The sequence below is a fragment of the Loxodonta africana genome, chromosome 17 (genome assembly GCF_030014295.1).
Source record: "Loxodonta africana isolate mLoxAfr1 chromosome 17, mLoxAfr1.hap2, whole genome shotgun sequence".
Taxonomy (NCBI): Eukaryota; Metazoa; Chordata; class Mammalia; order Proboscidea; family Elephantidae; genus Loxodonta; species Loxodonta africana.
This window is the reverse complement of record NC_087358.1, coordinates 29,657,810-29,680,975: the sequence shown is the minus strand read 5'-3', so window position 1 is coordinate 29,680,975 and position 23,166 is coordinate 29,657,810. Positions and strand designations below refer to the sequence as shown.

Here is a 23,166-nt window from a genome sequence, read left to right as displayed (position 1 = left end):
AGATGTAAAACATGTTTGTACTTCATAATGTACAGAGGATACAAAGACAGTGCTCTAGTACTAAACTATAAAAAAAAAGTATACTGAATTTCCTTACTATATTTATAGACAATTGAATGAGTTTTTAATGAATTAATAATGATCATAGCTAACGCTTACTGAATGCATTTACATGACAGAAACTGTCCTAAGTACTTTAAATGATTTAATTAAGTTAATCCTTAAATGATCTCATGAGGTAAGTACCATGATGAGGAATCTGAGGCACAAAGAAGGAACCTGCCCAAGGTCACATAGCTAGTTAAGTGATAAAGTTGGAATCTGAACAAAGACAGTGTGACTCTGGTTCTTGCTTTTAATCACACTGTTAAAATATTAAAAAAAAAAAAAAAAATCAAACCCATTGCCACGGAGTCAATTGAAACTCATCGTGACCCTACAGGACAGAGTAGAACTGCCCCATAAGGTTTCCAAGGAGTGGCTGGTGGATTGGATCTGCCAACCTTTTGGTTTGCTGCCACAGCTCTAAAACATTTTAAATATATAAGGTAATATTTTTTCAATAAGTTTAACTTTTGAAATAATTTTAAACAGGGAAAAATGATGAGTCCCTTTTATTTTTATTTTAAGAGACTGTCAGAGACAGAAATAGATACGCAAATATATATGGGACCTAAATACATGAAAGAAAAAAAACTGCCCAAAGTATGATGGACTCAAATAGAACACGTGAGATATAGATACTAAACCCAGAACCCAGTGCCGTCGAGTTGATTCTGACTCATAGCGACCCTCTAGGACAGAGTATAACTGCCCCATAGAGTTTCTAAGGACTGTCTTATAATCCATGATATAAATTTCATAATGAAGGCTTTTTGTATTTCAGTATCTACACACTTTTTGATGAAGTCTCTGATAAACCTATCTTATCCAAAATTCTGATCTATAAGGAATATTATAGTGGAATTCAGAATTATTCTATTGCGTAAATGTTAAGTAAAAATTCTCTATTTTGTTATTTGTTAAAAAAATTAAGTCATATAAATAATAACTTTAATAGTTAATACTTGTTTTTTAAATTAGTTTTTGTACAACATGAGAAGAAAAGACAGGGATTAATATTTATTCTTTCCATAATGTGCTAAAAACAGTGTGGGAGGTGCTTTAGTTCCATTATTTAATTCAATACAAAGTAGGTATTACCCTTCCCAATCTAAAAATGAGTCTTAAAGGGGTTAAATGATACACTTGTCCAGTGTCTTAGAGCTAATACGTGGTAGAGCAGGTATCAGAATTTAAGTCTGTCTGAGTACAAAACCTAACAATACTTCATACTACGTCAGACTTTGAGAAGTATTATGCAATGACAGAGTAACAATACAGTACCGTATCAGGAACAAAGGAAATATTCCATAAACATCTGAAACATGTAAAGAAAAACTCAAGCACAGCTGTATCTAACAGAAAATTCATGAAATATTTTTCACTTTTTTAAAAAAAACACATAATAAAACATTTTACTAACAATAGAAACATTTCTTTGAAATTAAATTACCTTTAAAGGAACAACTTTGTCAAGTCTGATTTCAGCTATATCACTGGGTGAATCATCTGTTGTGTAGGTTCCCTTGACTAATTCTAGAGAGGTCCATCTGTGGGAATGAGCTGAATCCCCTGCATGTTCACTCTAAAACAAAACAAACCAAAATCCAACATACTCTTAATTTTATTGTACGAACAATTTGGATTTATAATTAATTTCCATTTCAATTAAAAAGAGGCCACAGAATATCTAATCATATTGATCATGCTGTCTTTAAAGAACTACACATCTATAGTGGTTTTATTAAAATCCCAGACTTCAGCTATAAAATTTTATATATAATTTGTAAGGACCCTTGAAATCTAGAGACCCAGTTTTTAACCTTCAAGAGTAATTACGTATTCTTCATCCTCTTAGAATGTGTTTCTATCAGTTAACTCATTTAGAAAGACATTCTTAAATTTCCCCATATTGTTTTTAAGGGGTTTATTTTCTTGCATATAAAATTGTCTATTAGCATTTCCCCATACATACTAAAGAAACAAATCCTGGTACTCTAAGCCACTCACGTGCATCGGATTTTCTGAGGAGTTGACAACCCAAATCATATAAATGAGCTTTTCTCACCTTATGTCTTAAATTATTCCCACTTCTTTGTAAGAATGCTCTATCTAATTATTATTTAGAGCCTAATAAAATATGAAAAGAATTCATTCAAATTAATTGCTCGAGATAATCAAGCTACAGATAGACTGCTGTTCATTAGGAATGATTTACATGATACCCTTCTGTTTTATTTTAATAAAACTGTGAAAACTCAAGTACTTTAAACAGTTTAGTGAATATAGCAAAATATAGATAAACAATCAATAAATACTATCCTTACTAAGAATCATCAATTAGCACTCTATGACAAAATTGCTTAACCACTGATGAGGGTAATAAAACCAGTCTAAATATTGTACTTGTTTCTTTAAAAATGGCTATAGCAAAACAACAACAAAACCTCTAAAATCTAATACTCAGAGGCTTACCTACATAATTTCTAGTCTTTGATCCAATTTCAAATTTATCCTGAAAGTACAGATACGAGGCAGAAGTGACCCAAAATGGCACACAATCGATCAGGTAGAATCACTCTCATCTAATTTCTTTAACACCTTCTATCTATGATTGATCTGCTAAACCCTCAACAGTTTCGATCCAACATGCCCTGATGATGACGGCAAATACTCATATAGAAGCCACACAGCAAGACGAATGCTATAAGAGTGGTACTTACATCATCAACCAATACCTCTAACTCATATTCATGAATTCCACCTCCTCCATAGACAGAGAAACCAACCACAACTATTCCAGGTTTGTCTACTGAAAAACAGATTGCATCAGGAGACCCATTCCCAGTGTTCCAACTTCTTCCCTGACTTGTTTTTGTGAATCGGTTAGCACTGGCTTTTACAGAGTGGAGAGAATTAAGTCCATCAACCTGGAAACAAAAGTATTACATCAGTAGTCTGCCCCTAGTATTAATAATATATCTTTAACAAAACTATCCAAAAGTTTCCAGAAAGCACAGTAAAAAGATAACCTATATTTAATGAGTGGGTTTAAAACTTCCTAAAGGTACATTCCACTGAGATAGAAACTAACAATAAAACCAGATTTTGTCTTCCTAAATTCACAAAGCAAGGTCAATGACAGCATTTTCTTCTTTTAGTCATACTAAAAAAAAAAAAATACACGTATTTCACTTAATTTATAATGTCAGAACTATAAATACCAAAGTTATCACAGTCAATAAATGAATGAACGATCACTCATTTTGAAAAGAGATACCAAATATTTCATAAACATCCTATAGTCAGTGGTTTTCAAACTATGCAACACAGAGTTCCAGAGATTCTGTGGAGACGGGCATGCAAGGAAGAGGTGGACTTAAGGTTCTCTCTTCCAGTCCATCTCTCTTCTTATCTGTGAGGAGATTTTATACATTAGTATACACAGTGATATTATGGTAACTTGGTATTTGATCTTTGAATATATACACACATATACAACCTCACTAGTTATGGGCTTTCATTAAGGAGGATCAGAGAACTTGTTTTGGTTTGAAACTCCTCTTTTTATTTATGGAACATGCTTCTGACATAAGCTGGCCCCAAAATTTGGGAGATTATGGGAGGAAAAAAATAGAAGTTTATGATTCTAGCAAGAAAGAAATATGGATATCTAAGGCAGGTACTTCGGGAATTTCTAAGATAGAATAGGAGCCACCCTACAATTTTGTATATTCCTTTTCATTAGAAAGGTAAGTTTTTTGGAGATAACCGAATAGTAAATTTCTGAGGAGCATCTATGCATTATAGCCCTTCTCGCATCCTCAAGGGTCTAGTACGGAATGAATTATATTATAGGCATTCATAATTCTTTGTTAAAAGAATAGCTAAAAAACCAAAAGTTTTCTGACAAGGGCTTTAAGGGCTCCTACGGGGCAGTTCTACTCTGTCCTATAGGGTCGCTATGAGTCGGAATCGACTGGACGGCAGTGGGTTTTTTTAGTGGGTTTTAGGCCTAAACGAAAGTCAACCAAGAAGCCCAGGGAGTGTTTCCCAGGGTGAGAGAGTAAAATGTGCTCAGTAGAACATTTCTAAAAGTTGGACTGCCACTATGAATCAGTAATGAATGTAGATTAGACGGGCTAATTCAGACTAGGTTCTAAAATGTATTTATAAGTAAGAAAAACAAAGACCAGAAACTGTAAGAGTAAAATAGAGAAAAGAAGTCCCCCAGCAGGAAACTTAAGAGCTGGAGACACTGAATACACCTGCTAGTTATTCAATTTTCATTTGAATGATATAAGACATTTCACAGTAAAACGTATTTATAAAACCAATCCACTGTGTGCCCTTTGGGGAAAAGAAAAATTCACCGAATTCAGGCAAAACATTTAAATTATAAAAGAGTAAATAAGCCTATAAAAAGAGTGAAAAATAATATTATTTTACAAAATATAAAGGCACTTGAAATGTTTTCAAAGTGATTTTTATAACCATAATACTATCTGATCCTTTTAAAACTTTATAGGTGAGATAAAAATTATTTTTCCCATTTTACATATGCATTTACGTAATGTCAATCAGGTGGGCTGAGCTAAGATTTGACCTCTTTATCTTTTCGACAATACCTGTTCATTATTAGTAGTCTTACTTCTACAACACTGCTTATAACCCAGCAATGTAAGCAATTTTTGCTTTTATTGGGGCATGGTAGTAGGGCTGTACAATGGGGCTGGTACACAAATAGGCACCTAAACGACAAGAGGAAAAAGTACACTTTGTATTACTGTGATGTTCTGGTATAACAGTGAGGGACTGGGAGCAAACAAGAGCAGAGAAAAAGTACGAGGGAGGGCAAAAAAAAAAAAAAGTCTAGTTGTAGGATATTTTCTTTTCAGAAAAAAATACAGTGAGACACTGACCAATTTGTATTTTAAAATTAGATTTTACAAAATCTAAAGAGATGAAAAATGAAACTATGTGGAAACTGTAAACGTCCTTATTATCCAGTCTCAATACCTAACACTCATTACCTCAGATCCCAGTGCTGATGCTGTCAGTTCACTGACAATACTGGCAAGCAGTCCACAGGTGTTAGAGACCAGGTGGGAGGAGAAGAGTTCATTCTCTCTCCGCAGGCTGTTCCGAACTGGTAACACAACAATAACCAGCATTTTCTCCAGAACTTCACGGAAGCTTGTCATCCCTGAAATATTCTCTTCACTCTATGATGCATGAAAAGAAAAATTTCCAGGACTGCTTTATTTTCCTTCACATGAGTATCCAGTTGCAAAAGCTTATCTTTCTAGATGACACCCTTAAAATACAGACTTGAGTCTTTTCCTATGAATCTTATCTAGTTGTATGTAGAGTCATTATATCTATTTTTCACCTGGAAGTTTTTTTTTTTAATTATTAGTCCCTGTATATCACAAAAGCACCACACACTTATAAGGTATTTGGGTTTTTATTAACTTGGAGTTCTTTTACATATTCTTTTACTTTTTAGCAGCAATCCTATGTAGAGACAGAAAAGTATTCTTTTCATTTAAAAATGTTTTTAAGATTCTAATTTTAGATATCTTATTCTTGGTATATTTAGAAGTAAATAACCTTTTGTACATGCAATGTAATAAAAATATAGAATTCTCCTGTAACAGTTCCTACAAAGTTTTAGAATTTCTACTATATTTGATTCCCTAAGTAGAGATTAGAAAATTCCAACACCCTCGCCAACATAAGAATTTCAAGACAAGAAATTATAAATTAGAGTCCCACTAAAAACCAAAGGAAAATTATTTTTTAAAAAACTGGAGAAGTTGGTTAGATGATATCCGGCATGAAAAATTATTTATTTCCTTTACCATCTTCTGTATCTTTTTGCCCACTGTGGACAGAGGGCAAAATGCATTCAATTTCATCAGGCAATCATGACCAATGAGACTTTCAGCTTTAACGTGCATTAGGGAATCAAAAGAAAAAAAACATAAACTGGACTTCATCAAAATTAAAAACTTCTGTGCATTAAAGGGCTTAATCAAGAAAGTGATGGGACAACCCACAGATTGGGAGAAAATATTTGGAGGTCATTATTTGATAAGGTTTAAAATCAAGAACATAGAAAGAATGCCTATAACTCACCAACAAAAAGACAAACAATTGAATTTAAAATGGGCAAAGGATTAAACAGAAATTTCTACAAAGAAGATAAACAACTGGCCAATAAGCCCATCAAAAGATGTTCAACATTATTAGTCAAAAGGGAAATGCAAATCAAAACCACAATAAGATACCACTGCATACCCACTAGGATGACTATAATCAAAACAGAGAAAATAACAAGTGTTGACAAAGATGAATTACTGGTAGGAATGCAAAAGGTTACACGAATAAGAAAAAGAGTTTAGCAGGTCCTCAAAAAGTTAAATATAGAGTTATCATGTGACCCAGAAATTGCACCCCAAAGTATATATCCAAAGGTTCTGAAAACAGACACTGAGATACCTGTACATCACTGTTCACTGCAGTATTACCCACAATTGCTAAAAGGTGGAAACAATCCAAGTACCCATCAACAAATGAAAGAATAAATAAAACGCGTTATATATGTATAAACCCATTGCCGTCGAGTCGATTCTAACTCATAGCCACTCTAAAGGACACAGCAGAACTGCCCCATAGGGTTCCCAAGGAGCAGCTGGTAGATTCAAACTTTTGACCTTTTAGTTAGCACCCGTAGCTCTTAAACACTGCGCTACCAGTGTTTAAGAGCTACTCCTCTATATGTACGGTAGGACAATAGGATATTATTCAGCCCTTAGGAGAAAATGGATGAATTTTGGAAACACTGTGCTAAGTAAAAAAGCTAGACACAAACAGACAAATACTGTGTGATCCCATTTATATGAAATTTCTAGAACAGGCAAATGCATAGAGACAGACAGTAGATTAGTGGTTACCAGGGGCTCAGGGAAGGGAGAAATGGGAGCTACTGAGTTTCTCTTTCAGGTGATGAAAAATTTTGGAAATAAATAGTGGTGATAGTTGTACAACATTGTGAATATAATTAGTGCTACTCAATTGTAAATTAAAAATGGTTAAAATGGCACAAAAATTCCTATAAAGATTTCAAAAGCTTAAAAAATTATACATAAAATCTTTTAAAAATTATTTATTACCCTAGAATTCTATCATGGCAATCTAAAATATTGTATTAGAAGTTAAAAAAAATGCTTATAATATCTGTAACTTACTTTCAAATAGTTCAGAAAAAACAAATATAGTTATTGTACGACTCCTTCAAATTTTTTATAGGTTGGGGATTATTCAAAATAGAAAACTTAAGAGAAAAATGACTGCACATTATATAATTTTTTTCTTAATTTTAAGTTGTCCTTGTTCAACATATAATCAGCATTTACCAATGTAAAAGAATATGCATCAAGTTAAATATATCTCCATTTATAGTTTATTGTCTCAATATAAAAGGTGTTTCAGAAAAAGACCTACCTGACTGAGTTTTTCCATATGTGCCACCAAAAGGGGAAAACGGTGAACTAGAGTTGAGTCATTTTCTGTGCTAACTTGTTTAACAATTGATCTTAGTAGTACTTCTCCATCATACGCAATAGGGAAGATAGACGTCAGCTTAACAGAAGTGTGACACAGAGCCGACATAACAGCTGCAAGGAGTCGGCTACTTGATGTCTTGAAGTTTGCTTCTTGGATATCCTTTTAAAAACAAATTTGAACACACACACCCAGAAAAAAAGAAATATTGCATCAATATAATCTAGGTTTCTGGATATATAAAAGGCAACCAACCTTTTAACAGAAAATATTCTACCATTCAGTCATTTTACTGTCTTAGTATAGAATATTATTACACCAATACTTTTAAACACAGTTGTTCCAGTTATTACTCAATGAAGATGGAGAATTATCATGTAGGGTCAAGAAAAATCAGCCTTCTGTTCTCTAGTAAATGAGATTGTATGTATTCATAAAATATGCCCAGAATCACAGTTCTCATTAGGACTATTCTTAATGAAAGACATCAAAAAGGCCCCAATTAGTAATTATGATTCTGGGCTATTATAGTAACATTTACTAAGGTGAAAACTTTATGTCATTACAACCATAGTTTACTCAGAAAAATGAGTAGCATATGTACGTTTTATAACAAAGTATGTAAACACAGTATACCCTAATTCACAAAAATTGTATACACACTGCTTAGTTCATCAAACATTTGTGTTAAAATCAAGCTAAAAGTAATGCAATCTTCCATACGTTAAGTCAATGTTTGTTAAATTGTTCAGTCCCAGAGGAAGAGAGACAACCATATCAGATTGGGCAGTTTTCCAGAATAAAATTAAACTGGACACTAGTCCAGGCAACAATCTTCCTTAGGAAACTTCGTGGTAAAATACACTGCCCTCTCCTATGGATCCAAAGTTGCCAACCTAGTGATTTTTTTTTTTTTGGTGGGAGGAGCGTAGAAGGGCTCAGACTTCCAGTACAATGTTGAACCTTATTCCCAAATTCGTGGGAACATTAAATTTTTACCATCAAGTAGGATGTTAGCTACAGATTTTTTTTTTCGTAGCTATCCATTTTCAGACTGAGGTTTCCTTATATTCTAAGTTTGCTTAGAGTTTTTTTTTTTAATTTACTTTTTATCATGAGTAAGTGCTAATTCTGTCAAATGGTTTTTCTGCATCCATTCAGAAGATTATATGTTTTTCCCTCTTTATTCAGTTAATATTGTGACTCACATTGATTGACTTTTGAAAGATAAACTAACCTTCCATTTCTGAGACAGACCAAGTAAGGTTTTGGTATCTTTGTCAGGTTTTGCTAACAGGGTAAAAATTAATTGAGAAGTGTTGCCCCCTGTATTTTCTGAAAGAATTTGTAAAGGATTGACATTCTTTCTTCCTTAAATGTTTGATAGACTTCACTAACAAAAATATCTGAGTCTGGAGTTTTCTTTGTGGGAAACTTTTTGATAATAAATTCAATTTTTAATGGGTAAGAGGCAATTCTGATTTTCCATATCTTGTGTCAGTTTTGATAAGTTGTATTTTTCAAGGAATTTGTCTACATCATCTAAAGTTGTAAAAGTTTTTGGCATAAAGTTTTCATAATATTCCCTTATTATCTTTAAAAAAATTTTTTTGTGTGTGTGCTTTAGGTGAGTTTACAGAGCAAATTAGCTTCCCATTCAATAATTTACATACAAAGTATCCTGTGACATTGGTTGCAATCCCCATGATGTGTCAGCACTCTGCTCCCCATAACCATTTTTCCAGTTTTCCTGCCCCTTCCTGTCTTATCTTTGCTTTTTGGCAAATGTTGCCCTTTTAGACTCATATCGATGCCTGTTCTAAGGAGCACTTTCTTCATGGGGGTTACTGTTTATTTTATAGGCCTATTATTTGGCTGGAAACCTTGGTGGCGTAGTGGTTAAGTGCTACGTAGAGCTGCTAACCAAAGGGTCGGCCGTTCGAATCCACCAGGCGCTCCTTGGAAACTCTATGGGGCAGTTCTACTCTGTCCTATAGGGTCACTATGAGTCAGAGTCGACTTGACAGCAATGGGTTTGTTTTTTTTTTTTTTGGGGTGAAAGGTAATCTCCAGGAATGGTTTCAGACCCAAGTCCTTTTTAACACTTTTAATGCTTGCTGGGCCTATAGTTATATTCCCTATTTTATTCGATAATGGCATTTTGTTTTCTGTCTCTTGATCAGGCTTGCTAGTTTATCGAGTTTATTAATCTTTTCAAAGTACCAACTTTTGGTCTCATTAATTTTCTATTTCACCGATTTCTGCTCTTATCTTTATTATTTGCTTTCCTCTACTTTGTGTTTAATTCTTCCTTCTGCCTTCTTAAGGTAGAAACTCAGATCATTGATTGTAAACCTTTCTTCTTTGCTACTGTAGGCATTTAAAGGTATAATTTTTTCTCTAAGCAACGGCATTTGCTATAATCCACAAATTTTGATACGGCATTAGCTACAGCCCACAATTTTTTATATATTTTTATCTTTCAGTTTGAAATATTTCCCAATTCCCTTTGGAATTTCTTCTTTCATCTATCACTTAAAAGTTTATTTTCCAAATATTTGGTGGCTTTTCTGTGATAAAGTTTTGCTGTCGATTTCTATTTTAATTCTATTGTCTGAAAACACACTCTAAGATTTGAATCTTAAATTTACTAAGCCTTATTTTACGGGCTAGCATATGGGGTTTGGTTGGGTAGCATATGATATATCTTGATGGATGTTCCACCTGTACTTAAAAAAAATTTATATTCTGCAGTTGCAAAAACTGTTTTGTAAGTGTTGATTCAGTCAAGATGGTAAATAGCATTGTTCAAATTTTCTGTATTTTTTATCTAGCTGTTTAATTAATCACTGAAGGAAGAGTGTGGAAGTCTCCAACTATTACTATAAACTTTTTATTTCTCCTTTTAGTTCTGTCAGTTTTTTTTCCCTCATGTGTTTTGAAACTCTGCTATTTGGTGCATATGAAGACTATGTTTTCCTTATGAATGAATGATATCAGCATGCAAGTTCACTCAGTTCCCCTCCTTAGCATTCTTGTTGACCTGGAGGTGGCAGGGGCATGCCATTCTGGTGCTCTCTGCCCTCACGCACTCATTCACTCACTGTTGTTTCCTTCTCTTACGCACATACACTCACTTTCTCTCTCACAGATTCAAAGAGAAAATCAGCAACAGCACAATGTACCTGCCAATTTTGTATCTAAAAACTTACAAGCAGAGGACAAGTTCTAAAACTCTGACTATGCAAGTTACATACACCAAACTAATTTCCTAATACACCTTTTATAAAAGCTTGAAAGACAGGGCCAACTGCATTTCATTTTCTTGATCAGATCTTCAACTAATATTTTACAAACTCAAATTACCTGATCCAAACAATTCAGTAGATCACACAGACAAGCCCACTGTAAGGCAGGAGTCGGGTAGAAAGAATGAAAACAGGCAGTAAAAGTATTATGACACTCCTGAAGGACAGCTTCTAGGAGGCTCAGGGGCTGGCTGAGATATCCTTGAGGATCATTGTCCAGCTTCACCATGCAGTGATCAACTCCTTCTGATAAAATTTTTCTTAACAAAGTTCTGGTTTTTCCAATACACTCTGCTAATTTGCTAGTTTCTTCTACAACTGCTTTTCCTGTAGCTTTGAGGGAATAAAACAGATTGCTAATTAAATAAAATAAATGTGCATGATAACATTCAGTACAATTCAACACTTTCCTATGTTGCTAAGAATCACAAGTACTTATACCCTAGGGATGAAACAATTCAGAGATGGTGCGGTCAAAATTAATTCCTTTTTAAAAATTCAAATGGAAAAAAAAATCTGGTTTCAGCATTTAAGACCAAAGCAGTTGTTCAAAATGTTTCTATTTGACAGAATTTGTTTGAAATAACACTTTATTAGAGTATTTAATTTTAACCTAAAACAACTTCATTTTTAGAATGACATGCAATCTACTTTATTTTGTATAAGTAAACACAGAAGCATTATACCAAAATGACTTTCTCCCCTTATTCTAGGAGCAGGTTAAAGGCAGTTGGGGATCTTAAAATTCTTGGTTATCCCTACTTAAATTTTCTCAGTGTCTCAAATATTTTCTCTAAAGTAATTTTAAAAAATTCATCATACCTGACACTGGATAAATTTCACAGGTATAGACACGCAATAACCTCAGACAACAGGTACCCACAAAGCGCAGTCTCTCTAAATCTAGAAGTGTTGCCGTGAACTGGAATCCTTTTAATCCTCTAAGTTCTTCAACTCCTAAGACTAAGGTAGTCCAGCTCCAGTGAAGAATACTCAGCAATGACTCAAAACATTCCTAATTCAAAATATGAAAAAAAAAAAAAAAATTAGTTCAAGTGATACCATAAGTTGAATCAAATGGAAAGATAACATTCAATTTCAGAATTTTATCTTGAAATTTTTGAGTTTTGGAAGCCCAAAATTATAATCTCATAGTTCATTTATTAAATCACCATTAATAGCTTCTTTGAAGTTTCACAACAAAGGAAAAGTTGTTAGGCATTTATAAAAACAATGTTCTTAAATATTGACATACTTAAAAACACATTTTTCAGTTTTGCCACTACCATGTTATCTAGTTTATTGTATGAATAAGGAAAAATTTTTTAAAAATTATAAATATATGTTCACTTGAAAATAAAATTAAACTCTACATTGTCACTGTAGGATTATATAAATTGTCACTGTAGGATTATATAAATAAAAACAAAGGTATTAAAGTACTTAATAATTTTTGAATGAATGCAATGAAGTGTTTTAGTATTAAATACCAGTGACAGTATCAAATATTTTATGTCTACATATTAAAATTTACAATGCTACTAAAGCTAATTCTTGATAAACATGGTAATAAAAGATAAAAAAACTGACTAGAAAATACTAAAAAAGATTGTATTTGGACTTAAAATACAGAATATAGATTTATGGTGGGGGATTTCCATTTCAAGTCCAGTTATCTGCAAATTACATCATGCTTACCTGTTAACACATACTAGGTGAATCTCAAAAAGCAAAGCACCCCACCAAGTCCAAGCCATATGGAGAAAGTGATACCAATAATAATAGTTTATAGTTTAACTATTTAATGAATTCCTTATGTAAAGATATCTTTCCTTTATCTAAATGACTTAGTGACCACCAAACCACTTAGACATAAATATAAAAGCATTACCAAACACAGAAAAAAAAGAGATCAATTGAAAAAGACATGATAGTCAGATATTTACTTGGATCAAAAGATTCCAAAAGAATCCAATGTTCTTGTAGTCTCTTACTCAAAGCAGGCTCTCTGTAAGCTGCCAAGCTCTTTTGGAAGAACGAGTTGACAAGATATATAAAAATATTTCAAGTATAAATATTCACATAAGGATATAAGTAATCAAAGACATATATGTATGGATGGTCATTGTTATGGATTGAATTGTGTCCTACAAAAATATGTGCTGCAAATCCTAAATTCTATGCCTGTGGTTATAATCCCATTTAGGAACGGGTTGTCTTTATTCCGTTAATGAGAGAGGATTAGTGTAGGATGTGTTTTGAGTGAGTCTTTCATAAAACATAAAAACAGCAGATTAGACAAACAGAGATGGGGAAAGAGATGCCATGGCTTGGCATGAAGACTGCCCAGGAGCAAAAGCTCAGAAGAGACAAGGACCTTCCCCCAGAGCAGACAGAGAAAGCCTTGCCCTAGAGCCGGCACCCTTAATTCAGACTCCTAACCTCCTAAACTGTGAGAAAATAAATTTGTTTGTTAAAGCCATCCACTTGTGGTATTTCTGTTATAGCAGCACTAGATAACTAAGACAGTCATTCAGCAAAATGTAATTATAAAAACTGAGAAACAAACTGGTCGTTCAGTAAGAACAGTGTGGAATAAATTAGAATCCAGCCATCTATGGAACACTATGCAAACATTAGAAAAGATTGAGATAGAGTCAAAGGTACTAACATGGAAAGATGTCCATGGTGTATACTACAAAATTAAAAAAAAAAAAAAGACTATACAAAACTGTAAGTACCATTAAAAACAAACAAGAAGGTTAGACAGCATAAGGTTATATAGCAAACTGTACACACTAAATTTGAGTGTCCATATAAAATGGGTTGGAAAGATATACACCAAAATGTAAATAATAATAAAGTGATGAAAGGGGATGGGGAAAGAACTTTAAAATACTCCTAGTATAGTTTTATCCCTACTTCACACCATTCCTACCAGGATATGCATTGATTTTGTAGTTTAAAAAAGTAATAATAAAAGAAAAAAAAACTCACCTTATACAATTTACCAACACATGAGACTAATAGCTATGATAATAAATCACATTCACAAAGTTCCTTATGGTTTTAAAAAGCATTTTTGTACTCCAGAGGCACCTCAGAAGACAGGCTTGGAGATCTGTCTCTGATAAATCTCAGCCTTGAAAACCCTGTGTGTAGCAGCTCTTCTCTGCACACGTGGGATCACCACAAGTCAGCATCGACTCAACGCAACTAACAACAACATCTCATCAGGAATTCATAATGAGGCTACGATGTAGTTTATTTAGACAACTTACATAAGAATCCTCAACTAATAAACGAAACAGCAAGAACTTAGCTCAGACTTTCCCAGTGCACATACCATGTTCTTTCGATTACTTCATGTTAGCTTTCCATTCTACACTGGTAACCCCAATAGCATTGTGTATCTTTAAATGTAGAATGGGGATGGTCAAATAGTTCAAGGACATCCCTAGTTTTATATGCAACTTGTCTATTAAGTATGAAAGTAACACTTTTTGGGTCAGCACATCCCTTAACTTCTTCACTTTCTAACTTCTTGAGCATAAGCAGTCATATATGATTTACTAGCAAACTCACCAGTTATTTTAGAAATAGCAAGGCCAAGCCCGCTGGGCATGTTAAAATCACAGTCAACATCTCTATCTTCCCTTTATCTAAAGTGGATATTATCTTTGGCCGGAATATAAATGCCAGTACAAATTCAAACCTGAGTTCATAAAGCTATGCTGAGATAAACTCTTAGAAGAGTGGCAAAATGTTGAACATTAAAATGAAAGGGAGCACTGAAAACAAACACTGAAATTTTAAAAAACAGCTTACCACTGAGACGGTCCTTGCAAAAGATCTCTTTAAAATGTGTACAGGTTCACTGGTCTGCTGTTTGCCTTTTGAAGCACTGCCATCACTGGTTGGAAGCCTTAAGGTAGTAGTCACACATAAGAAATTTACGTTGGAAAAGGCCAATGATATTTTTCTGTTGACAATATTCATTTTTGCAATAGTGAAATAATTAAATGACACATTTAAATTTTTGTGCTAAGTAAAATGACACTATGCGGCTTGTCAGAAACATTTTCCAATGTTAATCAAAATTTTTAGCATGTGAATACTTCATCTTTTAAAATTCCACCCTTATAAGACTCAGTAGAAACCGCAAAAACATAGTTTAAATGCACCAATAGAAGAAAACAAAACAGATAAATGGGACCTCTTAAAAATTAAAAATTTATGCTCATCAAAAGACTTCCTTAAAAGAGTAAATAGATAACCTAAAAAACAAACAAAAAAAACAAACCTATTGCTGTTGAGTCAATTCCGACTCATAGCGACCCCATGGACAGGGAAGAACTGCCCCCCCAGGGTTTCCAACGAGTGGCTGGTGGATTGGAACTGCTGACCTTTTGGTCAGCAGCCATAGTTCTTAAGCACTGCACCACCAGGGCTTCAAGAGACAATCTACAGACTGGGAAAAAAGCTGCAGAAACGATTTATCTGATAAGGGTCTAATCTCTAAAGTTAACCATTAAACATTAACCATTAGCCGTTAAACCAAAAACCTGTTGCTGTTGAGTCAATTCTGACTCATAGCCACCAAGAGGACAGAGTAGAACTGGTTAGCAGCTGAGCTCTTAACAACTGCGGCACCAGGGCTCCTAGGTATAAACGCTAAAAAAAAAAAAAAAAAAAAACCCTAGAGACCTAAAATAATGACACAGACACGCACACCTATGTTCATCGCTGCTTTATGCACAATAGGAGATAAATGGAAACAACTGTAAGTGTCCATCATGGATGGATGAATAAGCAAACTGTCGTACATACATACAGTGGAATACTATACAACCATAAAGAACAATGATAAGTCCGTGAAACCTAACATGGATGGACCTAGAGGGCATAACGCTTAGTGAAATAAGTTGAGTGTGTAAGAATAAATATTGTATGATCTCTCTTTTATAAGAAGACAAGAATAGATAAATACAGAGAAACCAATGTTCACTGGTAGTTACCAGGAAAGGAGGCAGGGAAGAGTGTGTTTTTATACATAGAGACTAGTTATTTTTGGTGATGAGAAAAGTGGCACCAATTATGGCTGCAGTGAGCATAGCACAACCAAAGTAATAACAAGTGTTTGAGCACATATGGATAAGTATAGACACAATGGTATACAGGTAGGTACAGTTGTGTACATAGGTGAGAACAGATATGAGTATCTACCTAAATCCGTCGCTGTCAAGTCAATGCTGACTTACAGTGACCCTACAGTACAGAGAAGAACTGCCCCACAGGGTTTCCAAGTAAAGGCTCGTGGATCCAAACTGCTGAGCTTTTGGTTAGCAGCCGAGCTCTTAACCACTGCACCACCAGCAAAGTGTCTACAGGCATGTGTAAATATAAATATGTGGGCGCAGGCACATACACTCGCTGAAGACACCAATATGATACTCCTCAGACATCACCAAACACCTTTCAACATCAGTTTTCTGGGTTTGAAGGCTTAGGACCATAGTCTCATGAAACAACTCGGTCAACTGACATAACATAGTTCACAAAAATCATGACCTGCATCCTAATGAAGTGAGTAGCATCTGGGGTTTTAAAAGCTTGAGAGTGGTCATCTAAGACACAATTATGGGTCTTGATTCACCAGGAACAAAACAGTAAAAAGGTAACCAACAGTGCAGAGAAGAAACAAGTCTAGAAGAGCCACAATCTCATCCACTCTGAGACCAGAACTAGATGGTGCCCAGCTCCTACAACTGACCATTCTGACCAGGGCCGTTGGTCTTGGAAAGAATGGGAGAAAAATATGGAGCAGAACTCAAAATCTTACTTTAAAAAAAAAAAAAAAAAGCCAGACAAAGTGGAACAGTAGAGAACAGAAGACCCCCTGAGACTACTGCCCTGAGACACTCTTTTAACCTATAACCAAGCCTATCCCGAGATTACATTCTAGCAAAATAGTAGAATGGCACACAAAATAAAGGATATTACCTGTAAGATCAGTTCCCTACCTAAAAGTCACCAGTATGAGACCAAAATGTCAACCATTTCTCAAAAGCAAAGATGAGAAGATAAGGGGGCAAGAAAACTAGAGTACTGGAAAGGGAACAAACAAAACAATTAAAAGGAATATTGGCACATTGGGGTAAATGTAACCAATATCACTGAACAATCTGTGTGGAAACTGTTGAACGGGAACCTAACTTGCTGTGTAAACTTTCACCAAAAACCCAATAAAATATTATTTAAAAAAAAAAAAACAGAAAGGGAAAGCACTGGGCGCAGTTCCTCAATAAATGTATGTATTCAATATATGTGTGAGGAAAGGAGAAAGTAAGGGAGGGAGGGCTGAAAACATAGTAACTGCCAGCACCTTATTTAAAAAATTATAATTATTTAAAATATATATATGCTAAAATAAAAATTATATATATATATATATACACGTATATATACATATACATGTACATATATATATATATGTATTGGAGCCCTGGTGGCGTAGTGGTTAAGAGTTCAGCTGCTAACCAAAAAGGTGGTATTTAGAATCTACCAGCCACTCCCTGGAAACCCTAAGGGGCAGTCCTACTCTATAGAGCTGCCTGGGTCGCTATGAGTTGGAATTTACCCGATGGCAATGAGTTTTGTTTTGTTTTTTAATGTTAGCAAAAATGTTCTTGTTAAATTTAGCTAATATTTCTCCCAGTACAATTTGATGAACGCTTAAAATAATTTCTTCCATATTATACCACATAATTTATAATTATCCTGCCTCATTATAGCAAAAGAATAAACCATACTAATTAACTATAAGCAAGTTAAATACCTGTATAATAACTGAGGTATCTGACCAGCATTCACATCTGTACCGTTATTTGATTTCTTTGAACTCTTAAACTGGAAAACAACCCTAAGAGAAAAAAATGACAATTATAAACAACACGATTCATTAAAGGAAATAAGGACTTTAACGACCATTTTCAAATCTTATGTTAATGAACAGAGAATCATTCAAGGTGGGGGGGGGAGGAAAAATGTAGCATTCTGATTTTAGTGTTAGCTCTGAATGGCTTAATCAGGAATCTGTCTGAGGCCCCATTCCTGCCCCCCGCCCCCAGCTCAGCTTTAACTAGAGCAGTAAACTTTTAACAAAAAGCTTCAACTTAAAAACAGTTTAAAATCCACTCAACTAGATACAGTAAAAGCGTGTGGCTTCAAAATGTCATGATATTCCAAGGTTGAATGAATTGTATGTGGGAATCATCTATTCCAGTGTCAAGGCAGTCATTCAGTTCTAGCATACCATCTTGGAGTAAGTTGAAGGGATATATGCAACAATAGAATTAAATTTTTCAATAGCATTCTACTTGAATATAGTCAACAACATGGGATTCACCTCCTAAATCAGTCTGTTCCATTTTCTGGACAATTCTTTTATGAGATGATCTAAACTGAAATTATGTAACTTCTACCCATTTCAAACAGTTTATGTTCCAGAGTAATAAAGAAAAAGCTCCCTTCTCTTACAGATGACGGGCCTTTCAAACACATGAATCAGAGTGATGGAGTACAAAAAACACTGAATTTAGATTCAAGAGGCTCCAGGCCCAGATTTGGTTCAGCCACACAGTAAAAATATGACTCTAAGCAAATTTTTTCATTGTTTCAATGTTTCTCTATTTTCCCTACCCCTCAATTTTCCCTGCTTCTCTATAAAATGGAGCTAATAACTGGCTTACAAAGTTGTTGAGGGCACCATATGAGATAACACGTGAAAATATTTTATAAATTGAAAAGTTCACATGAAAGTTATTTTAAAAGTTATTTTTAACCAGTAAACCTTTCCCTACATGTTATTAATATTATACCATCCTATATTGCTCAAGTTCTACAATTTATCAGCTGTTTTCATCTGAATTGTCAAATTTAATAACATATATATATATATACATGGTTTCCAAACTCACTATCCTGTAATATTCCTCTATATAATGTCTCATTTGGAAAAAAGCTTTTAAAGGACGTAGTACCTAGAAAAACTATAAATGCTACCTGAGACGAGCAAAGAACAGTAGTCCTATTATCTCTCTTATTCTGTCTAAACTTAATTTGGCATAAGATTGCATGATTTTAGTTTTTTTAGCAGTCATATTATACTCTAGTCTTATTAATCTTTTTCCTACTGAACATCCTGAGTTTTCAAAACAATATTCCACCAACATGAATCAGAATTTGCTTAAGTAATAATGAAACACTTCACTTACCCATCATCTGTGGTAATAGAAGCTTGACCGTGAGATCCACAGTCACTGCTGGGTCCTGACACTCGAGCCCAGGCTACATACCACCATCCAGCTTGCAGGAGAACGGGTTCATCAAACATCATCGCATATTTTTCTCTGGGAGAAAAATCAGTGAGTTACAGACAGTGCCTACACACTGCCCAGCTACGTACACTTATCTAAAAAATTACTTATAAAGAAAACATGAAATTAATTCTATTATGAAATTCTTGTTAAAGAACATTAAAAAGCCTAGATAAGAACACTAAATAATTATATGTATTACAATGATGCAATTATATTTCTTCCCCTTCTTTTCTAAAACTTACCAAAAATTTATAACATTTTTATATTAAAATAAGACAATTTTTAAAACTGCTATTAAAAAACATGCAAGTGAGTTGGAAAATGAAAATCTGAATTTTTCTTAATAAAATGGAGCTAATGTAATTAAAGTTCATTTATCAACAAAAGTATTCTGAGAGGGAGTATGTCATGGTTAAGAAAATAGCTCTGGAGTCAGAATGCCCGGGTTCAAGGACTGGCTTTGTGACTTGCTAGCTGGACAACCTTGGGCAAGTTATTATACCTTCTTTGTACCTCAGTTTATTCATCTGTAAAATAGGGATGAATATAATGCCTAGTTCATAGAGTTGTTCTGATAACTGAGTTAATTCAACTAAAGTGTTGGAACTACCCTTCACATAGTAACTACACAAAAAGTTTGCTATTTTAAAATTATTATTGTTACCCACATGTATGAGAAACTATGCTAGGTAGGTACTCTAGAGAAACAAAAATAAACTTGAGAGCTCTGGTGCTCAAGAAGTTTACTAATTTAGGAGGAGAGAAAAGATATGTATACAAATAAGGGCATCTGTTAAAGAAGACAAGCAAGTCACAAAAATCTAAGTAACAGAATGGAAGGATTGTGAAAGAAGGCATTTGGAAATTTTATTGGGTATACTTGGAACAGAGAGAAGAATAAAAGGCATTTCAGAAAAGAGGGAGAATGGCATGAACTGCTCTGTAGAAGGACAACGGTAAAGGACAAGGTTATGAACTGGCAAGGAACCCAGCTCAGTTTAAGTATTAAAAGAGATGAAGAGGAGTAGTTGGCAGAAAGTCAGAAAAGATGCTGAGACAGATTACGGAAGTTCCTTAATGGAAGCCTGAGGGAGTCTGTGCATTGTTTAATAGGCAAATGAAAACAAAATCTAAAAGATTTTCTAAACAAGAAAGCACACATTATATTTCTGAGTTATAATCATATTTTCAAAAATGAATGCTAAACAGCAATAGCATCTTAAGGCTTTGTTAAAAATTATTTAACCAGCAGTTAACTTTCCTGAAATTTACCCTCATAAAACATAAAAAGCTACTTGGTTAATGTCGAAAGTGAAGAAACAGCCAAAAATTTCTTCAGGTTTACTATTTTGTTCTCAAGTGTATTTATTTGGGAAAAGCAAACTCAGTGCCTTACTACCATCCTTATTTCAGAAAATATACATTTTCACCAGCAAGAAGCAAAAATGCATACTGCAACAGGCTTTCTTAAGATGTTTATTCTTGGGAAGTACAATGAATCATTTATTATTATGAATCTCAATTTATATCTTTTTCTCATAGTATTCTCTGATTCAAATCACTAATTTGTCATGACAGAGTGTTAAGATAATTCTTAGGATTATACAGAAAGGACTGCTAAGCTCTACCACTTAATGAATCTTCATAAATAAACATAGTAATCTGATAACCTCCCAAGAGATATCAGTAAAGCTCTTCACCTCCCCAAGTGTGTTATGATAATGGTTTTCTACTGGCATGGTGAATCTGACTCATGGTCATATAAGCACTTGAAGGCACATACATAATGCTACAAGTAAGGGGTTACTGTAGGCAGTGTCACATCACATCACTAGAACACTGGCATACCAGGTACTTTCCGAGGGATGTATGAAAATAAAAAGTGTGCAAAATATATGTATAAATCATATATCTATTTTATCTTCAGTACAGAAACAGTCCATTTATTTTGTGAATTAAAAATGTGAAGAGGATTTTACTAGCTTTCATACAGCATGGTTAAAAGCAATTCTTGTTACCTAACATGGAATTTAACTTCTCAAGCATCTGAAATTAACAGCCCAGGTTTTTAAAATTTCCTTTTAAAATTCTATTTATTTATTTATAATGGATTTTTCAGTAGGTAAGGATTACACTAAATAATGAAGAAATCATTTACCTAGCAGCACAGTCATAAGCCAACACATCAGTCTCTGCAAGAAGGTCTCCATCAGTTTCATGATCTCCTCCATCAGGACCCAACTCAAACAGCTGGGGAAAGGAAAAAGCAAAACAAAACAAAAACCGCATTTTGCCCATTCATTCAGTTCTGTTAATTTGCTGAATAACATGTTTATAATTTTGTATGTGTCCCATATATGCTTGACTTTACAATGTAAAAATCAGAATTCCTGCTTTACTAAAGCTACCAAGCAATATATATACAAATATGCATGTATAAATTAAAAAAACATATTGTTTTATGGCCTATATTAATCTTGATTTCCCTATTTTATACATTTTTGAGGGGTTTTATCTACTTATAACAAATCCTCAAAATATACAAAAAGTTCTGCATCCAATATAAACATCTGAAGATTATTATCTAAGAGTTTCCAAATAAGGTAGAATCTAGGGTCCAAGTTCTGAGGTTAGATTGCGTAGATTAGAATCTTGCTTCAATACCTATAAGCTGTGAAGTTCTGGGACCCAATTTCCTCATCTGTAAAAGCAGAATGGATAAGCTCCCACATCATAGCAGGTGTGATAATTAAATGATATAATACTTATGGAATACTTAGAAAAACACCCCACAAATAAGTCTTGAAAATGTTAGTTATGGATAAAGACAGAAGTAACAGGAGAATCCTAACAAGTATTAATGAAAAACAGTTCAAATTAATATGGTATGGGAAAAAGGAGTAATGAAGGGTATGGGGGTAGGGGGGAAGGTCATAACAAAAAGAGGGAATGATCACAGCATGTGGATACAGGAGACAAAAAAGATATGAACATAGAAAAAGGTTATGAAATAAAGTGAAATAAGAGGAGAATCATGAGTTTAAGGTCTTTTTAAAATATGGACTAATACGTGTAAAAAAAAAAACTATTTCTCTGGAGAGTCACAGCAGGTGAACTAGAAGAAAGGGAGAAAAACACTGATAAAGAAGGGAAGGAGGCATGGAAATTTACTGAACGGGTACTGTGTTAGATGACTTAGTTTTTCAATTATATGCTAGCGACCTAGACATCTTTCTCCAGTCTAGATTTTCTTCTTGACCTTCAGATCCTTATTCTCAACAGTCACTGGATTCCTCCAAGGGGCTCAATCTTGAAAGCAGTTCATCTCTCCCTAGTCCTTTCTCTCCTAGTACAATTAATAGTACTATCATTTGCTTAGTCACTAAAATAAAAACCTAACAACAACCCTTTTTTCCATATCTCTCTATCATCACTATATCTACTCTATTGCTGATAACGAAGCTTGTGAATTCAACCATATTCATCATCATTGGCAGGAAAACTTCAATAATCACTTTAATTAGTCTTCTTAGCTCCATTTTCTCCTTGCTCTAATCCATATTCCACAAAGTAGAGGGTTTTCTTTTTTTAATGACTTTTAGAAGTCTTTTTAAAATGAGTATCTGATCAGAATACCTTCTTAATTAAAAATTCGGTAATTTCTCATCTTTCTTCCTAGCATGATATAAAAAGTCCTTAATGATCTGCCCCTAACCTGGCCTCCCTGCTTATTTCCAACAAAATTTTTGAACATATACTATGGGCCAGGCACAGTTCTAGGAACTGGGAGAGGATAATACAAAAAC

The 23,166-nt window shown here is 34.1% G+C and overlaps 1 protein-coding gene across 15 annotated transcripts in view; it reads right to left on the bottom strand.

The window, feature by feature from the left end:
- The window catches only part of MYCBP2 (MYC binding protein 2), a 287,598-nt gene that overhangs the window by 133,273 nt on the left and 131,159 nt on the right, over positions 1 to 23,166 (bottom strand). For all 15 annotated transcript variants that reach the window (XM_064270017.1, XM_064270009.1, XM_064270015.1 and 12 more), the window contains 10 exons: positions 21,519 to 21,610; positions 19,256 to 19,390; positions 17,818 to 17,901; positions 14,808 to 14,904; positions 11,802 to 11,994; positions 11,038 to 11,312; positions 7,612 to 7,833; positions 5,136 to 5,327; positions 2,826 to 3,032; positions 1,556 to 1,687 (listed from right to left, as the gene is read on the bottom strand). In XM_064270017.1, coding sequence (XP_064126087.1) covers positions 1,556 to 1,687; positions 2,826 to 3,032; positions 5,136 to 5,327; positions 7,612 to 7,833; positions 11,038 to 11,312; positions 11,802 to 11,994; positions 14,808 to 14,904; positions 17,818 to 17,901; positions 19,256 to 19,390; positions 21,519 to 21,610 — 1,629 coding nt within the window. The remainder of the gene's footprint in view (positions 1 to 1,555; positions 1,688 to 2,825; positions 3,033 to 5,135; positions 5,328 to 7,611; positions 7,834 to 11,037; positions 11,313 to 11,801; positions 11,995 to 14,807; positions 14,905 to 17,817; positions 17,902 to 19,255; positions 19,391 to 21,518; positions 21,611 to 23,166) is intronic.